Genomic DNA, 19,714 nt, shown 5'->3' with positions numbered 1-19,714 from the left:
TAATAATAATAATAATCAATTTTATTAACGTGACCAGATTAACAGACTGGTGGTCTTTGTACTGGCGCACGTGAGAAATGGCATAACCTACACGTGTAGATATATACATCTACAAAGAGGAACAAAATGTGAACATTTTATAGAATGGCGGATTACAATATATACCATGTGTAATATAACACAACATAGCATAACAGAACATAACATAGCACAACACAACAAAGTATGACATATAAGAAAAAAAATGACATTCATTGAGACTTGTGGAAGTCTGGACTCCAAGCACACGGTAGCCTTCACATGAGGCAAGGTGGACACATACATATCAAAAAACAAGAATAGAGAGCACACATGCTATACACCAAAAGCCCATGGCATAACAGACAAAATAAAGCATTATCATTTCTGGAAATAGGTGTTGAAATGGATTCGAGTGCTGCTTTAATAGTGAGGTAATGTCGGTGGAACATTTCACTCTCGTGTGAGTGTTCGTTGCAGTCTTGCAGGAACCTGGCCAAGAGATGCCTTGAGGCGCCAGAAGTAGCTCATGAAAGGGTCGAGAAACCTTAGTCAGTTTTCGTTAAGTATTATACCAATCTTATTCAATAATTATGTACAATCTATGGGACAATTTACAAGAATAAATAAGAAAATTGAATCAGCTTTCGTGCCTGTGCAGTCCAGGTCTGCTATACTGAGCAAGGACTGAGAGCGAGGCTGTTGTTCACGTATGGCCGACCGGTCCGGAGCACCGAGATCGATGTATAGAAACAAATTTTCTCTGAATTTCGCCTACTCAGTCTTTGTTAGACCGGCAAGGGCTGTTCCAAACGACATATTCAAGCAGAGGTCGGCAGAGGGATGTTTAGAGCGTAAGAAAAACACCTGCATATGCTCAACGGCTTCGAGATTCGAACCCAGGGTGCGCAGGCCGCGCTGAGTGACACGTTGGGCGAGAAGGCGAGCTTCGAATCAAAGATGGTTTCCATGGTCAGCAGTTTAGCACACACTAGAGATTGCGGCTCTACGCAGGTGGTTAGGGGAACACAACACGTGCGTCATGCCTGATTGCTCTCATCTTTCGGTCGTTCAGCGCTAGATTGTTTCCCATGCACTGATCAGCAAAGTTGGATATGTCTTGTTTAAGCAGAGTGCAGTCACGAGGGCTGTGATTGTTTTGCATATCTGTATGTCATCCTCATAAAGCAAAAAAGACGGGCTCTTTATTCCTTTGTGTGCATCATTTACAAAGATGCAGAAAAAAAAGCGGTCCAAGGACAGACCCTGTGGCACACCGCTGGTAGCTTTGTACGTGCTTGATGGCCATCCATTGGAGGTGGTACATCATTATCGGTCTGACAGGCAGTCCCGCAGCGAATGCATTAAAGTTGTAGAAACAACGATTTCATAGAGTTTAGAGAGCAACAGGGCATGGCTGGCGACATCAAGCGCCTTGTTTAGGTCACACTAAACAGTATCAAGTTGACTCTTGTTCTGGGTCACTTCCGATGCGTGAGCCATAAAGCTGACGATGTTTGTTGTTGTTCAACGGCCCGGTATTAACCCATGTTCATTAGGCACTAGGCTGTTCCGTAAGATGCATGCGATTAATGTGTGCAGGATAAACTCAAATATTTTCGAGCCAGGGCATAGGAGAGATGTTGGTCTGTAGTTTTTCACGTCTGTTGTCGAGCCATATTTGTTGACGGGATTGGCACGGGAGATAGTCCATGGCATAGGAAATGTTCGTGTTTTTAGGCAGGTTCTGGTATGCAAGTCAGGACTGGAAAAAAGCGCATCACTGAATGATTTACTTAAACATGCAGAAATACCGTCATGGCCACATGAAAGCGGTAGTCTTGCGCTGGGAAGGCTTTTGGCGATATGTTCTTCACTAATATACGCATTGCTTATCGCATTATCACTGTGGAAGGTCGGACGAAGTGGCGCCCCCGCCTCTGCTGAAAACTGATTCAAAGTGTCGTGCAGACGCACCTTAGACGTCCTCGATAGTTTCGTGATTGCTTGTTAACAGAGCGACCTCAATTGCACATCATTTCTAGATATTTCCAGATTTTTTAGAAAGATAATTTTCGGCTAAGGTAATATAGTTTTCGTGGGGGCGGTCGTACAGTTTTTTACTGAGACATTGGTACTACTTGAATTCAGCTTTCCATCTTTCAGATGCGCTCTTCGCTCGCGAAGTTCATTCGAAAGGCAAAATTCGTAGCACGAAGGGCGACCTTCTTTTAGGGGAACGTACATACGGATTCCCTCCTGCAGAACGTCATTGAAATGTCGAACTTGATGATTTGCGTCATCTTATTTTAATATACAAGACCAGTGTGCCTTGCAAAGGTTGTAATAAAAACTAACGTAACGCTCAGCAGTGAAATTAACTGCCGAGAGTCGAATGCTTTTGGTGCGTTTTATTTGATGATCTCTCTGAGTGCTGTAAGAATTCAAAGAAAAGGGTGATACTTGCATGCTCGCACCAGTTTTTTGTCTTCATGGGGGAGGTAACGATTTCTATGTTCGACAGGAATAAGTAAAATATGTTGCCCTGCGAGTGTAGCACGTGGTTCGACAGTAAAATGTTGAAAGAAATACAACCAAGTAGAGTGGGGGCTTTATGTGTAAGTGAGATACCGACAGATTTTTCCATTCTATTCCAGGCGTGTTAAAATGTCGAACTACTATAACGTCATCCTTAGGCTTGGAAGTGACCATAATCTCAATTGACAGTAGACGCTCATGGATTAAAGATGGATGCGTCAAGGGTGGTGTGTGAAATGCACCTAATGGTAGGCACTCTCCCCCGTTGCAGGACAGATCTGCTCATACAGATTGGGGCTCCGATTTCAATCAAGTTCGCGGGCGGCATTCGCTCAAGCGTGTGCAAAACGATCGGGTCTCCTCCTCTTACAACCATTGCTCTCACGGTAGAGGTTATAGTTAGGCGGAAAACAATCTGATGAGGACATATCGGAATAAAGCCATGTCTCTGTCAAAACTAATATAGAATGGGGTGAAAAGGTATTGCAACGAAATTTATTAGCTTTTCTCCTAAGTCTGAGAACGTTTTGATAGTACAAATTAAGATTTCTGTGCATAATCGTCATTGGCAAGGCTTTCCAACCCATGTGCGTGAAGCAAACAGTCGTGGAGAGGTCCTTCAAATGGCTTGAACGAGCACTTTTTTGGCCACACAGAGGAGTCCTGCGCATGCGTAGAAATGTTCCTTCATCAGTGCAGACGTGAAAAGAGGCGTAAGAATCGCGCATCGTCTTGAGGTGCACAGGCAGTTGAGCAAACTAGGTTGTGTAGAGAGCGTGGGAACAAAAAGGGCTTTCGGTCGCGGGGCGCTTTTAATCACCGATGCTCCCTTGCTCTCCCGAGCTCCAAGGCTGGCAGGCCGACGTTCCCTCCGTGTTGCCTTGGTCAACGGCGGTAGTATTCGGCGAAGCAGTCTGGATAGTTGCACAATACGTTGTACTGGACGGAACGACCAGCAACGCAGCAGCTTGCGCTCAGTGCCAGGCTCATCGCGAAGGGACCGCACCCGTAGCGTACCCCTGCTGCGTGGAGGGCGTTTTCTCTGCGCAGACGCTCGTTATCACTGCGCGGCCGCGCCACGTTATCGCCGAGAAAGGATCGAAGCCACGTCAGCGACCGCCTGGGTCCCGACGAGAGGAACGTCCTGTGAAGGGGTCGCCAAAGGGAAAGCAGCGGGCGTGTTGACATCGCTAAGCCTGACCGCTTCAGTGTCGGCGTTCGTGACGGCGCTCTCGCCAGATTTCAGAAGGTCGAGGCCCTTGTCGGGCCGTGAATATACACTTCACATGCGCACGTTTTTCGAAAGAAAAATAACGACGAAACTGCTGTTTGCCATGAAGTGGCTAGAAGCAAAATATACAAACCTCCGTGCTAGGTGCCATTTTGAAATTAATAATAATAATAATAATAATAATAATAATAATAATAATGAAATCGCCAGAAACACTTAAAGAGCCCCTAAACCACGTCCGATATCTTTCAAACATTTCAAGTAAACAAGCACATGGAGTTCAGAATGCCGTAACGATCGACGATAGATGGATGGATGTTATGAGCGTCCCCTTTGGACCGGGGCGGTGGGTTGCGCCACCAAGCTCTTGCTACTGTACTGCCTAATGTCCTATCTAGGTTAAAAAAGAAAAAAAATAAAAAAATAAACTCTACTCCCACAACCAAATGTTCTGATCCCCTATTGCGAACGATGCTTTTCTGCGTCTCCGTTTTTTATCGTTTCCCTACTTTTCTTCCACCAATCCTCCAATCGCCTCTTACTGATCCCTATTGCGGACGTGTTTACTTTTCCACTGCTCTCGCTGAACGCAAGGGCTTCAAGGAGGCCAGATCCACCGCTGGGCAGAGGTCTTCACATTCTAATAAAACATGCTCCATAGTTTCCCTAGCTTTACCGCAGCAAGCACATGCTTCTTCTTCCTTCTTATATCATGCTTTATAGGTGCGTGTTCTAAGGCAACCCGATCGCGCTTCGGAAAGTAATGAGCTTCCCTTTGAGTTATGATAAACTCTTTCTTTCCTGATTTCGTTTTTTCCTCTTAAGTAGTTACTCATGGCACGTTTCTTTTCCATTGACGCCACCCATGAGATTAATTCACCCTCTCTGACATCCGCTTGACATTCTTTGTTGCTGTGTTGCCCTCCCTACAGGCCGCATACTTGCTGGTAAGCTTCCTAGTTTTTTTCATCCACTGTGAATCAATGTTTTTCCTGTACAGATACCTCAACACTCTCCCAGCCGATTAACTTTTTTCCATATTCCTCAGGCGTTCTTCATACTCAATTTTACTGCGAGCTTCCTTCACTTCAAAACTAGTCCAGCCCATATCACCCTGCACAGTTTCATTTCTAGTCTTCCCGTGAGCGCCCAATGCGAGGCGTCCCACTGACCTTTGTTTCCCATCGAGTCCTGATTGTACCCCTGATTTAACGCAAACAACCGCATTTCCAAAAGTAAGTCCTGGAACCATTACACCTTTCCACATACCTCGTTGCACCTCGTACCTATTGTATCCCGATAGCGCTCTGTGCTTAATTATGGCTGCATTTCTCTCCCCCTTCACTGTTATTGTTTTCTCCTTTGTTTCCATATATCTATTGCCTTCGTTTATCCATATACCAAGGATGGTCTATTACCCGAGGTATTTCCTGGCCCTCTATTGCCACTCTTTGTTCACTGTTTTCATTGAATACCATAACACCTGATTTTCTAACACTAAATTTCAAACCTAGATTGTTGCCTTCCTGTCCACACATATTAGCCAGACGTTGCAAATCACTTTGCTTGTTAGCTAGCAATACAATGCCGTCCGCATAAAATAAACCTGGAAGCTCCTGCTCTACTATTGTACCCGCGTGTTTGTATGAGAGATTAAACCCGATATTCCTGCTAGCGCCCTCTCCATTCTCACCATGTACATCATAAACAGCAGTGGGGATAAAGGGCACCCCTGCTTCAGTCCTTTGTTGATATGAACTTTCTCCTCGCTCCTCATCCATTCCCATTCAACGCATACGGTATTTTCTAGGTAACTCTCTCTCGAAAGATGTAGACAATCGTCACCTAAGCCTTCCCCTTCCAGGCCGAAGACGCCAAACGCGGCAGCGGCACGACACAAATAAACAGTAATAAAAAAGAACAATCCCGTGCTCTTTTCCGGGCCTTTCCACTATCCCCAGCGCTCTTTATGACGTCACCAGGGCGCACCTGAGCATGCCACCAGGAGGAGACGCCGTCGATTGGTCGAACAAGAACCCACGACTTCCGTCTGCAAGCGCGCGCTCCCTGCTCGTCCACGCCGCGTTTCTCGCTTGCGCTTGCTTGCGAATCGGTAACGACGGCCCGCAGCGCAGGTGCCAGATCGCCCGCGTTCCGACACAGCCGCGCTTAGCGGTCTGCTTAGCTGCGCGAGTCCGACGGTGTTTCGCGACGGCTAGAGGGTGTGCGGTGCTTGGCTGCAAAAGCGCCGGCTGGAAAAACGAAGCGGCGCGAGACCGGCTTCCTCATGATGACGCCCTGCTCAATGCCATACGTGCGCGCAACGCACGGTCCATAGCCGCCACGGCAGCAGCAGCGGGTAGCCGACGAGCGCGTTCTAGAAAAGCGCGTTGGCGGTGACGTGCGTCACGTGACATTGGAGGACACTCGGTGGGGAGGAGAGATCAGCCGACGAACGGAGCGTAGCGAAGGAAAGAGCGACGCGAAAGAGGGCCGCGTCCCAATTCCAGCTTATTGTTCTTTCAAGATACATGGTTGTTGAAGCACACAGGCGAGGGTCCCAAAGCCAAACGACTGCAGCGGGACCCTCGGTTAACAAGAAGGTTGGTACAAAATGATTAATTAATACAGCAGTGTAAAATTAGCAATATATTAGCAAATAAGACGTGAACGAAGTAATGAGAAGGGCTACATTCGATTTTTATACGTGAACTCATACATGTAAAAAAACAAGAAATCGCATATTACGAATCTAAATTTCTATGACCTATTTAACAAATGAAGTACACGCTTTACATACAAAGTAAATTAATCAGGACAACTAGTTTTACGAAATCAAATCCTTAACTTCATATTTGAATGCATGCATGCAAAGATGATGATGCTTTAAGAGCATGGGGTAAGTGATTCCACAGTTGGATTGCTGAAGAGGAGGAAGTCATTTTGCCATAATTCGTGTGGCATTTAGGTAATACAAAGTTGGGATTATGAGCAAACCTGGTGCTATTAGTATTTGTGAGCAACCTAAAGCCTATTAATTTAAGCGCCAGCTGTTTGGTATGTAAATTAAATAAAGTGACTAGTAAATGAAATTTAAACAAGCCAGATATAGGAAGAATGAAGTTAGCCTGAAGGAGGCGGAGGAGCATTAGAGTAAAAAGAACTGTTGGTAATAATGCGAATGGCCTGATTCTGAATGTGCTGTACGGACTAAAGGTGAGAGTACGTATTTCCCCACGAAGTAATGCCATATGTAAGGTTACTATGTATGAAGGCAAAGTATAAAGACAATAAGGCGTTAACAGAAAATAATATGGATGAGACCTAATGAGAGCTCTTATACCAACAGCAGTTTTTTGCCTAACATAAGCAATATGATTATTAAACTTCAAGTTAGGGTCTAATTTTACTCCAAGGAACGTTACACAATCGGCCCTGGAATTATATGGTGGCCTATGGATACTTGCGGCAGATAAGGGAGAACTTTTTGAGATGGTTTAAAAATCATAAACTGAGTTTTAAGCGGGTTCAAAATCAGGTTGTTTATTAACACCATTGAATAACTTTGGTCAATACATTGTTTAATTTAGTGATTAGCGTTGTTAACGATTTGTCGACATGGAAATGGTGGTATCATCAGCGTAAAGGCCAACGTTAGGAATATTAATGCAATCAGGTAAATAATTAATGTAGATACAAAACAATGAAGGCCCAAGGGGTACCCTGCGGTACCCCTTGATTAACGACCTTAACATTTGAGTAAACGCCACCTATGCAGACTGATTGTTCACGATCAAAGAATTTTTTGAAAAAGTTAAAGGTGGATCAGTTATACCTAACGGTTCTAGTTTAGTAAATAAAGTATTACGCTTAACGGTGCCAATTGTTTTATAGTAAATTCAAGAAATACAGAACCGATGAAGTCGCCGTTATCGACGGAACCGTTTAAAAATCGATTAATGATAGTAAAGCAACATTGCTTGAACTACCTCAAACGCCTGTAACTGCTCTATTACGGCACCGTTTCGAAAAATTCTCGTGGCTGCGTGCTCGTTGCAGACTCGTGCACAACTGCAACATCGCAACTAAATCTCGACCCCTGGATGCTGGAGTGCTTGCGTGTGTGAATGCGAAAGCATTACACCGTTTGTAGACCTCGGACCATCATGAACGCGCTCATTTTATGCACGCATGACGTCACCTGCTCCGCATTGGTTGCGTCGTCAGGTGCGCAATGCCGCACGCACTAGCCCGTGGGTCAGCTACTGCGATGTGACGCATGCCTGACGGTCTGGGCACTTCGTTTCACAAGACTTTTGAAAAATAATTGTCTGATGTACTTGCAGTTCTTTCTAATGAGGCTTACGAACTAGATGTCCTGCCCCGGTCATTCGGGGAAGCACATACTGTATGAATACCAAAGACAGAAGAGACAGAGAAGTTAAAATTGGCTTCTTCATGCAGGCCTATATCACTAACTAATTCTGATTATAAAATCTTGATGAAAGTGCTAGCAAGACGGCTAGAGAAAGTAATTAAGGAATTGGTTGGTCCTCATCAAACATGTGGCATTATGCCCCATATTGTGACTAATATACATAAGATGCGGTGCGTGATGCAGTGCTGCGACATTATGCAAGCAAGGGTAGCAATTCTACAGCTCGATCTTGAGAAAGCGTTTGATTGTGTACCTCATGGTATTTTGCTTGCCATCCTAGACCACATTAATGTCGGATTCATCATTAGAGATGGGGTAGCTTTGGCGTACCGGAACTGCACTACGCGTTTAATTGTTAAAAAGTCAGTGGGGGCCCACATTAAACTAAAGCGTTCTGTACGCCAAGGCTGCCCCCTGAGTACCCTTCTGTTCAGTATGTATATACAAACAATGTGCCTAGCGATCATTGAAAACAGCAGTATTCACGGCTTCAGATTAAATGCATGGGAAGTTAACATTCAGGCGTACGCGGATGACGTCGCAGTTTTTTGTACAGATAAAGAGAGTGTGCTGCAGCTATGGCTATAGTGAAGGGTTCCGGCAAGGTAACTGGAAACCTGGTAAACTGGGGAAAGAGCCTTCGCTTCTGGCACGGAGAATGGCCTTCCAACCAGGTCACTTTTGCCAATGTCAAGTGGCTGACGACGCCCGTTATAAACCTAGGCGTTCCGCTGGAATATTACAAAAATAACGAATGAGTGTTGGCAAGATGAAACAAGAGAAACACAGATAAGCGCGAACAAGTGGAAAGGTGGACATCTGTCAATGTTTGGAAGAGCTGCAGTTTGCAATCTATTCTTTTTGTCGCAAAGCTCTGGCATGTGATGCAGGGATTGCATTGTTCAAGGGTAAATATACACCGAGTCTTAGCAGTATTTCTGTGGGCTTCGAATTGGGAACAATGCAGTCGAATGAATTTGTTCAGACGAGTTAAAGACGTAGGTTTGGGAATGACGCAACTCTTTATACGACAGGTCATAAGCCGGTTTTTATTTTTCCACGTCTTAAGCGATCCTTTCTTGCGTACGGTGTACCAAGTGAGGCTAAGGAGGCCGTTACCTGGCTATGTAATCTTTACAGAGATACGACGGGTCCTGTTTGTGGATTTCTTAACGAAATTATTTTAAGTGTAGAGTTCTTGTCCGTTAGATTTTTAAATGAGTACCTTTTTTTTTCAGGGAAACTTAAAACTGTACAAAGATGTATGCGATATAGTTATCGCTGTGCCAATGTACATGGCCATATAGAGTAGAGGCCAAGGGCAAGACGTGCTTAAGTGAGTGAAAAGAATTCAAGTAACGCCAGGGACCAAGTCTTTCTTTTTTAAAGTTCACACGGGTACGTTGACTGTCAAAACCTTTTTAGAAGATCGTCGTTTTTTTCTTACCCTGGGGCTCGCATTGCTTGATCTGTAAGAAACCAGAAACTATACATCATGTATTTCTAGATTGCTGGGCCAGTGTCTTCTTTTGGGATGTACTTCAGAGGACTATCAAAAAAGACTTTCCTTTAGATCCACGGGGTATTAGGTATTTATCTATAGGAAATGATGATGGACTGCCGTTTGACCTCATTATGCTAGTTGGCCTTCACTGTCTATGGCGCGCCCGTATGGCGGGGTATCACTGCGATCTGGATGCTCGGCCTGCACGATTGCTTTTTCGAGAATGCATGTCGAGAGTTGTAGAAATTCAGAAAGCACAAAATTGTGTAACTGCGTGGCTTTCAAGGGTGGAACCATTGGCCGCGCTCGAAGAGAGAGAGAGAGAAGAAAAATACAGGAAGGCAGGGCTCGAAGAATTCTAAAATAGTCAGCCCTGTACGGCTGACACTTTGTGCTGAAATCTTGTTTCTGAAATGTCATTTGTTGTTAGATATAGTAGTACAAAACAGGCAATAAAAATAAAGCCACCGTGGCATCAGGGATGCGTGCTCATTTCGCACACTGGAGGTCGGGTTCGATTCCCACCGGGACCGAAACGTACCAAGTTTTCCTTTCGAAGCCATCAATTCGCTTTGTTTACAGGAACCTCTCTCAGAATTTTGGCGTCAATACGAGCATTTCTTCACGTGTTTTTCCTCTTTGCGCTGTCGATCATTTTTAGTACCGTCTTTCGGTCACGCCAACTACGACGGATTTTCGCGTTATAAGGCATACAGTGCATTCAGATTAAAACCCAGAGCCATTTTGCGACACTATTGGCATGTTCTCACATTATTACCGCGTTAGCACCACCTGGGAAGAAAATGTAAAGCTAGACATCCTACAAAACGTGTGTAACTTCTGTGAAAACGGGTACACATTTTCTATAGCCTCTGTGAAAATTGTTTGTGAGTCACGTTCTTTTAGAAGAACACTTCTCAGCCGAAGAAAAAAATTTTTGTTACAATTCGGCGACCGAACCCGCAATCACGTTTTCGGAGAGTGCGTTGGTGGGGCTGTCGGTAAGTCGCGTAATTAAAAACGAGTAATCAACCTTAAAAAAAAAAAGAAATGCAGGAACCATGTCGCTGGGAAGGCACCTTGATCAACAACAAATTGTGATCCATTACATTGGGCGTGTGCCAAACCACAAGCACCTTATGTCACCTAAATTTCAGGCGGTGCTTTAAGTACCTAGAATATACTGTAGCAGCATCGACGTCGAGGGAGATGAGGAGAACGGCGACTGGCTAGGCCTATAGGAAGCCAAGCGGGCGCGTGGCTCAGATGACGAGGTGACCGGGAGATTTATCCCCCGGGGAATTATCCTTTCGCTCAGTAAAAACATGCTCCTCTTCCTTGTGGCTCATCGTCATCACTGATTTCGCACGCCACAATATACTAGCGACACGCGTTCCAGCGCCACATTTCTGGAAAAGGCGACTGGGACGAAATTTCACTTTGGCTGAGTTTGTGAGACACGGATAGCATTTACGAATGAATGAATCTCGCCAGAGCAGCAGGGCTGTTGATTTGCATCGTGAACCTAAGCGTGCACGCTGTGACGTAAGTGTCCCGGCATGCCCCGCAGGCTTGTCCATTTCGAGGAGGCGCGTGTTCTCGGTCATGCGGCTCTTTTGACAAACGAGATGTTCGAGATTTTCTGGGAGATATTCGTGACGCTTCAGCTCGTAGTTCAAACGTCCGATTTTGCACTGGGGCTCCTCCACATCTGCAATATATTAAACTAGGCCTTTTACGCGGTCCGCTATTTTATTATATGTTGGCCTTTAAGTTGGCTGCGTAATCCAGACGTAAGCATATTGCGGAAGCTCTCGCCCCGGAATAACGTCCTGAAAAGGTCACGAATAATAAAATGAGCCACGGGACGGCCCAGTCGAGGCGCTTCGCGAGGAACCATGCGTGCACACCTGATGCAACACTTAGTCCCAGCTTCTTACGCTGCTCATGTTGAGCTTTCTTCGCGCAGACTTGCAAGTAAGCGCGTTTTTCAGATGTCCGCGAAAGGACCGCGCGGCATTTGTTGTTGAAGCGGCTCTTGGGCGACAAATGCGCCGCGAGAGGAGAAAAACCCTTCACGCTGAAAATGACTGCTACTTTTTGTGCTCTTCTTGAGGCGCATGCTGCACAAGAGCGGCGCTTAGAAGGGCCTAACCCTTCTCTCAGGGTGGGGTTTCTCCTTTCGTAGAGAATGCGCCACATTGAACTCTCTTGTGTCGGGCGCCGCTATAAAGCTAATCGGCGCAATTAAAAAGCTTCCATACATCTGTGCACGATCGCTAAGACGGCCGCCAGTGTGGGAGAAAGAAAACTGCCGCGTAATTGCCGCCAGTTTGTCGGCCCAGCAGGGGTCGGAGCAGACAACAGCGACAAGCTCGCGGGTCGGGGGGAGGGGGCGCACTGAGCCATTCGAATGGAGAGCAGCCTTCGCTGCACTCGGCCGCGCCCGAAGGGTGCAGTGGAGCATTCCGGTGCAAGACTCCGAGAACGAACGTGCTCGGTTGAGGGAACGCTTCTTTATTGCCGTCGTGGACTCGTCACGTGATGCGCGCTTTTAAGTGACATGGTTGCTTTACAATGTCCGGAAAATGCACGAGCAGCGTAATGACTGACGAAATCTAGCAACTAAATGAAAGCGATCAGTACTTTACGGTTGTGCATTGCAATAGAATGGCTGAGGTTGCAATGCTGTAATGGCTATTTGGTTGTGTACGTTGAAGTGAATTCTGCTACGGGGCTAAAGAAATGAACCACAAAGAAAGCCACAGACAGCACCCGCACAAACGCAGCACAATCAGTACTTATAGAAGTTCACTGATATCAGCATGCAAAATGAAGAGACGTGGTCCAAGAACGAAACGAACTGCGAAAAATAAAACAAACGAAAGCGAGCTATATAACCCTGAATTAAAAAAAAAAAAAATCTCTTGGGCAGACTACCTCATCTGCAGTCAACGAAGTTTTCCCTCTCTTTCCTCTAAGAATAAACGTCATCCCCAGAGAGCGAAGTGGAAAGCGACGCAGCAATTTTTTTCTTTAAACTTGAAGCGGGCTACGATGCCCATCAACTGCGGTCGACACGCGCGCCTGTCGTACACTGCGAATGTCCAGGGTCGATAGTACGCGTCTTCAGCACGAAGGGGGCTACAATGTGACACACGAAGGAACGTGTGGCATCCGACGACAGATGTGTTTATAAGACCCCACATTGCTATGGGAAATATTATACTACAGGGTCGATGCGCGAGCATACGTGAATTAAAATGATTAAATACATGGAGCATAAATGGATTACGGGAACTTAGCTGAGCATTGTAGCATGTGCGCATGTGTCATCCACAGTTGGTTAGCACGGCATCGCATCGAACTCCAAAGATACAAGAGAAATAATTCAAACTATGCGGCAGATGATGCTCATTTGTGCGTCAGTACGTCGTCATTTTCGCTGTCCGAGAATGAGCTTGCGTTTGTTCTTGGAGACAAAGACGGTGGGAAACTGCGTTGACCGCAGTTGAGCGGGTTTGATGAATGGATTTTTTTCACTCGATGGCTTGCTTTGGTCGACTTCCTTTCTTTCTGTTTTGCGTTGCACCAAATGTCAACCTCATTGAAGCTCAAGACACTTAGTGCAACGCGGCTATGTCTCATACTGTTAATACTGCGTCCTCTGTCGAGCCGTTCACAACTGTTGTTTATATGAATTGCTGTACCTATTGATTACAATTTATATAAATATAATTTCCGTGTAAACGCAGAAACAAGAATTCTAACCGGTTAATCTAATGTTTATCTGCCGCCGGCTGTAGTTCTCTTTGCCTTAGCAGTTCAGCAATTGACGTACTGTCACAGGAATTGCAAATAAATCCAAAAGCTTCCTTTTGAATTCTTTTTAATTAGTTAATATTTGTTTTCGGGAAGTCATCGCAAGTCGTTACGACATATTCTAAAGCAGGACAAACTCTATTGTTATACGCACCACTTGTGTGGATAATTTGTAGGAGCTCCGTAAAAAGAAAAAACTTACAGATACACTTGGCCACGAATGTGTGTACATGTTTTGTCCAGAGACGAATATTAGTTATATATAGTATGCATTACTTTATAGACAAAATAATTGGTAGTTGAGTAAGGAAACATCACAGGGTTTTCCTTTAATGTGATTATTGGGATGGTTTTGCTATAGTTGGTATTTTCCATTGTTCACACCAAGCAATTATTCTTGCGAATTCATTTATTGTACCCCGATTAAAAATAAAATGATGTAGTTGTGTATCACACAGTCATCTGCATTAAGTTTTATTTTTCTTTGGCAATTTTATCTACGTCGTTTATAAACAGCAGGAACAAGAGAGGGCTTAGAACGCATCCATAGAATAAAATTAAGTGCATCAGAATTAAGAGGAACAATGTGCGAAGAAAACTGGTAATCGAAATGAATTCACGTCGGTGAAAAAGATAGGCCTTCCTTCATTTTAGTGACTGATTGTGTTTAGGGATAAATCATAATTTATGAATTAGCTTGTTGTGGGAAACTTTGTTGAAAGCTTTCCTGGCCCCCAAATACAGCATCGGTTTTTGCTTTTTTATTGATTCATTGGAAATGCGTTATACTGTTTGAACTGACTAGGGGTTGAAGAGCTAGACCTGATTCCTAGGTCAGCGTTTGCCAATACCTTACGTTCATGAAGAAAAGTAATTGTACGTTTATCAATGATGTGCTGTAATATTTTACATGCTTTTCAATTAAGAAAAATAGGACTGTAATTTTGAATACAACTCTTATCCCCTTATTTATACAGTGGTTTTATTCTGGCTGCTCTCCAGTCGTCCGGCAGCAGACCGTCCTCAAGCGATCTTGTAAAGAAGACACAAAAGGGCTCTGAACTACATTCTGCATAACATTTTAGAAAAGGCTTTTCGGGTATTATCGGGACCATAGAACTTTTTAACCTCAATTTTTATAAACAAGCTAAGAATGCCCTATCCGGATGCCACATGAGGAACGGAAGGCAAGTCGAATTAAAAGAAAGACAGGAAAGCATTGTCTCTTTTGAATACACATCAGAAGCGATCATTGAATACAGATGTATTCTCTTATGTAGTTAGTAAACTTATCAGGAAAAAAGAAAGACGCATTCATCACCCTTCAGAATCTTTCGAGAGACGTTTTAAATAAAATAGGAAGCTGTGCGCCGTAATATTCATGTTTATCGTTTGTCATCATTACTTTTAATTTCACTGATGCTTATTCAGTATTGCCTTGAAATGTCATTGCACGCTTCTTCAGCAGCTGCTGTCTTGCCGAGAAATGTTCCCACGCGCAGATTGTCTAACACATTTCGGGACAACGCGCTCCACTCAGTCGACGAAAATGTTTTTAAATAACGGCCGCAAATCTATGCTAAAAGTGTTTTTGCTGAATTCGTGATAATCAAACGATAGTGCATCAATTAAATACTCATCACAACCTGGCGTAAAGATCGCAAAATATTGAATCTGTTTGTTCCAGCTCCAAGAAGAGCAATTTAATGACAATACTACTGCTTTACGATCACAGACACCGCTCGTTAGAATACAAGCCATTTCATCTGCAATGCTTCCAAGCAATTACAAAAAGGCAGAGCAAAAATTAATCTTGAAATATTTTGTATTCCAGTGAAATATTCAACTATCCGTAGGAGATCAAAAGTAAGGCTATATCAATCATTTCATTTTCACTGTTCGTTTCATGATGTGCTTTAAACCTGCTCCAACTGATGTTTGGCGGATTAAAACTGCCAGTTAGAATTAGTTTGTCGTTTGGTTTTTGGTGGCAATACGTATATTCCTTCAACTGTTCCAAGCTTGTAACACGAGAGTTAGGAGGCCTGTACACAGCACCAAGCAAGCGTTTAACACTATTGATACGCATCTTACAAACCATACCCTGCACTCCTGATGCTTGTGGCAGTTTAGCGCTTGTAATGAATATTTAAAGAGAACAGCAATGCCTCCCAGGAAGATTGTAGTTTGGAAGGACAAATAAGCTGTCTGATATATTGGCATTTAACCCCGTTTCAGTGACTACGACTGCATGAGGGTCCAGTGAAAAGAGCATAGCTTTAAGCTGATCAACTTCGTTGGTAATACGACGACAATTCGTGTTTTAGACTGTGAACGGCGAACGGCTACTGCTGGTCGGTGATTCGCTTCTCTTAGCGAGCATTTTATAGCGCAGCACTTAGGGTTGGGCTTCGCTGGTGACTCGTCTCGAGTGCAGGGCGGCGCGATTGAACGGCAGCACGCAACGCTAAACTTCCAGCAATTTTTATTATTGGAAACCAGGACGTACTTGTACACTCAGCCAACATGAGTCACAGCCACGTGAACAGGTAAACATTAACAGATAAACATGTTTATTACACGTGTTATGGTATTATACATGCAAAAGGAGCAAAATCAATCGCAGCGCTTTTGAAAAAAAAAAAAAAAACGATCGGACCGCGTTGCTACCACCATACGCGACACCTTCGTCGTAGAAAGTCCAATTTAAATGCGCACCCGTTGCACCGAAGTGTGCGAAGCGCCAGACAACAATAGGGAAATAATGTGGTTGTGCCATATTCACAGAGTTGGTATATATATATATATATATATATATATATATATATATATATATATATATATATATATATATATATATATATATATATGAGGTTAACCGAGGAGCCTGAATTTTTTAATAGTATCATAATAAGCCAGCAAACAAGGACACCAAGGAAAACATAGGGGAAATTCCTTGTACTTACTAATTGAATTCAACAAATGTTAAATTAATGGAAATAAAAGTGGATGAAAATACAACTTGCCGCGGATGGGGAACGAGCCCGCGTCTTCGCGTTACGCGTGCGATGCTCTACCTTAGTTGTTTTCTATCCACTTCCATTAATATATCATTTCTTTAATTCAGTTATTGAGTACACATAATTGCCCCTGTGTTCTCCTTGGTATATATATATATATTATATGAAAGCGCCTTAAAGTCATCTGAAACAGAACCCGGAGCGGCAGCCGTCATGGCAGCAGCTGTCGTTTCTTTCCTTTCTTATTTTCTTGCTTACTTCGGCCGTCAAAGGGAGCGGGAGGAAAAAAAGAAGAGAGTGCTGCATTGCGATACTGCCTGGCAGCGCTGATCCAGGATCGTTCGTTGAGGCGCCCGCGTCCTTTCAGTGCACCTGTCTCAATGAAGTTCCGTAGTTGCCGTGGCGAATCGCTTCATCACAACCGCCATGATGACGTCACACGGGAGCGTACGTAGTGATTGTCAGCCGTTTCGAGCCATCCATCAGTGGTGTAGTCTGACGCGTGCTTTCTTAACTTGCACTTGTACTGTAAACAACAAGCCAGCGGGTGCTTTAGAGCGGACGAATGCACAATTGGCTGTCTACGTACGTGGAGTCCTTTTTTTTTTTTTCAGGCGCGGAAAAAAAATGCGACAAGTAAGTGCGTAGGGCTCACGTCTTTGAGTGAGCGGGGAAGGGGGGGCTAAGAAAAACGGCCGTTTGTCCGCTCTGATCGATTTCGCACACCCTGTCAAGGCGACACTGCGGGGTGCGCCATTGTTGATGCTTACACGGGGGACCGGTGTGCCGATGCACCCTGGGGGGGATGCTAATCGCTCGAAGAACTGGCAGCAGGCCTATATTGTCGATCTTGGGAGTCCGCCTGGCTGCAGTCGTAGCACACAAAGTGCCGTACGCTTTTATGATCGTTCCGATCGAGATAGAAGAAACGGCCGCCAGCAACAACAACGTTCTTTGGTCGGAAAGCATTGTTTTGAGCAACGACATGAGCTCACGTCCAGCAAGAGGCGCATCATTTTACGGGCCGTTTTTCACGGCAGCCGACTGAGGGTGAGTCTGTCCGGGAGCTGACTCGCTTTAACGCGCGTAAGCACAGCGGAGGCCTGTTGATTACCTTCCCTCACTAAGGTTGCATTCGAGAAAGGCAGGCCACACAGGAGACCTAAGGCAAGAGCCCACGCGTGGCTGTGAGCGATGACGAGCTTTCAAGTGCGTGGTGGACTTATTCGCCAGACGCGGTGACGGTTTTCGTTTTCTTGTGAGCTTTACTGTGCGGCCTTCTCCAATCGCTCTTGTCTTGCTAAACGACGCCCGCGAATGGCTCGAATGATTGCTGCACCGTGGTGTACAACTGTGGCTTTCTCGCAGGCCAACCTGGCTGAGTGGACGCCTCGGTCAACGCCGTCCAGCCAGGAACCTCTCTCCGCTAATCCGGTGAGTCAACATTTAGAAGACCGTACCAATGACATAAACACTGTGTTAGGGCACGAACGTCTGGCGAACGGGCATAACACTAAGCCCTGAAAAACTACGGGCTTAGTACGCTGTGAGCCTGGCCAACGGCGAGGTTGCTATTTTGACAAAGTTGAGAACCAGCGCAAAGGAGCGCGTGCGCCAGAGGCGAGAGGCACGCTCAGCAGCCCGGCAATCGTCCTGCGTGGTTGTTTTGTGTGCGGCCCTCTTCCTAGTTTTCACCTTAGTTCGACGCCTACAAACTCGCACACTACTCAGCCTTGTTGCATCCCTGTTTGAACTACGTCATTTGGTTGTCAAGAGCCTCAAAAGCCGGTTCTCTTGAAGAGCTACAAAATGAACTACCTTGGCCAGCTGGTGCGCTTCCCGTGCATTCACAAAACGAATCATCAAGGGAGTACGGGTTTGCGGAATTAACGGAGAGTAAGAGAAAACTGTAAATATTGGCACGCATTCTGGAAATAGGGTTTTTTTTTCTTTAGCTGCATCAATTTTTTTAAAGATTGCCTATGTCAGATAGCACAATTCTAACCCTCGATCTAGATTACTCCATGAGCTGGCCATTACTTCTACGAGAAATCAAAACGTTCACTTGAATAATAACGTAATTGTGCTAATTACCTTTTTGATTAATTGCTTCACCGCACATATTACAATCTACCAATTATAGCCGCTGAATTCGAATGGCCTATTCACTTGGAACGAATTTTCTGGGCACCACCAGCTCCGAGAAATTAATTTTCAAGGTGTCCGCCGAAATGCATTGGTGTTCCAGTTACATTTGTGCTTCAATGTAGAATGCAGCGGTTTCTTAAATATGTAACTGGAACGCCAATGCATTTCGTTGGCAACTTCGAGAATTTATATCTCGGAAATGGTGCTGCTCAGAGAATTCGTTCCAAGTAGATACGCGATGCGAACGCAGCGGCTATAATTGGTAGATTGCAATATGTGGCGTAAAGTAATTAATTCAAAGTTATTTACGGAATTACGCGAATTATTCGGTTGAACTGTTTCATTTCTAATAGAAATAATGACCACCTCATCGAGTAAGTTAGATCAAGGGTTAGAATTGTGCTATCTGCCATCATCATCATCATCATCCTGGTTACGCCCACTGCAGGGCAAAAGCTTCTCCTATACTTCTCCAACTACCCCGGCCATGTACTAATTGTGGCCATGTCGTCCCTGCAAACTTCTTAATCTCATCCGCCCACCTAACTTTCTGCCGCCCCCTGCTTCGCTTCCCTTCCCTTGGAATGCACTCCGTAACCCTTAATGACCATCGGTTATCTTCCCTCCTCATTACATGTACTGCCCCTGCCCATTTCTTTTTCTTCATTTCAACTAAGATGTCATTAACTCGCGTTTGTTCCCTCACCCAATCTGCTCTTTTCTTATCCCTTAACGTTACACCCGTCATTCTTCTTTCCATTGCTCGTTGCGTCGTCCTCAATTTGAGTAGAACCCTTTTCGTAAGCCTCCAGGTTTCTGCCCCGTAGGTGAGTACTGGTAAGACACAGCTATTATACACTTTTCTCTTGAGGGATAATGGCAACCTGCTGTTCATGATCTGAGAATGCCTGTCAAACCCACCCCAGCCCATTCTTATTATTCTAATTATTTCCGTCTCATGATCCGGATCCACCGTCACTACCTGCCCTAAGTAT

At 44.8% G+C, this 19,714-nt stretch overlaps 1 protein-coding gene across 5 annotated transcripts in view; it reads left to right on the top strand.

Moving 5' to 3' along the window:
- Positions 1 to 19,714, top strand: part of nab (NGFI-A-binding protein homolog) — a 941,120-nt gene that overhangs the window by 652,710 nt on the left and 268,696 nt on the right. For all 5 annotated transcript variants that reach the window (XM_072288146.1, XM_072288148.1, XM_072288145.1 and 2 more), the window contains one exon: positions 17,940 to 18,005. In XM_072288146.1, the coding sequence (XP_072144247.1) occupies positions 17,940 to 18,005 (66 nt within the window). The remainder of the gene's footprint in view (positions 1 to 17,939; positions 18,006 to 19,714) is intronic.

This window comes from Dermacentor andersoni, chromosome 5, assembly GCF_023375885.2.
Source record: "Dermacentor andersoni chromosome 5, qqDerAnde1_hic_scaffold, whole genome shotgun sequence".
Taxonomy (NCBI): Eukaryota; Metazoa; Arthropoda; class Arachnida; order Ixodida; family Ixodidae; genus Dermacentor; species Dermacentor andersoni.
The sequence above is the reverse complement of the archived record's forward strand: the minus strand, read 5'-3'. Positions and strand labels throughout refer to the sequence as shown.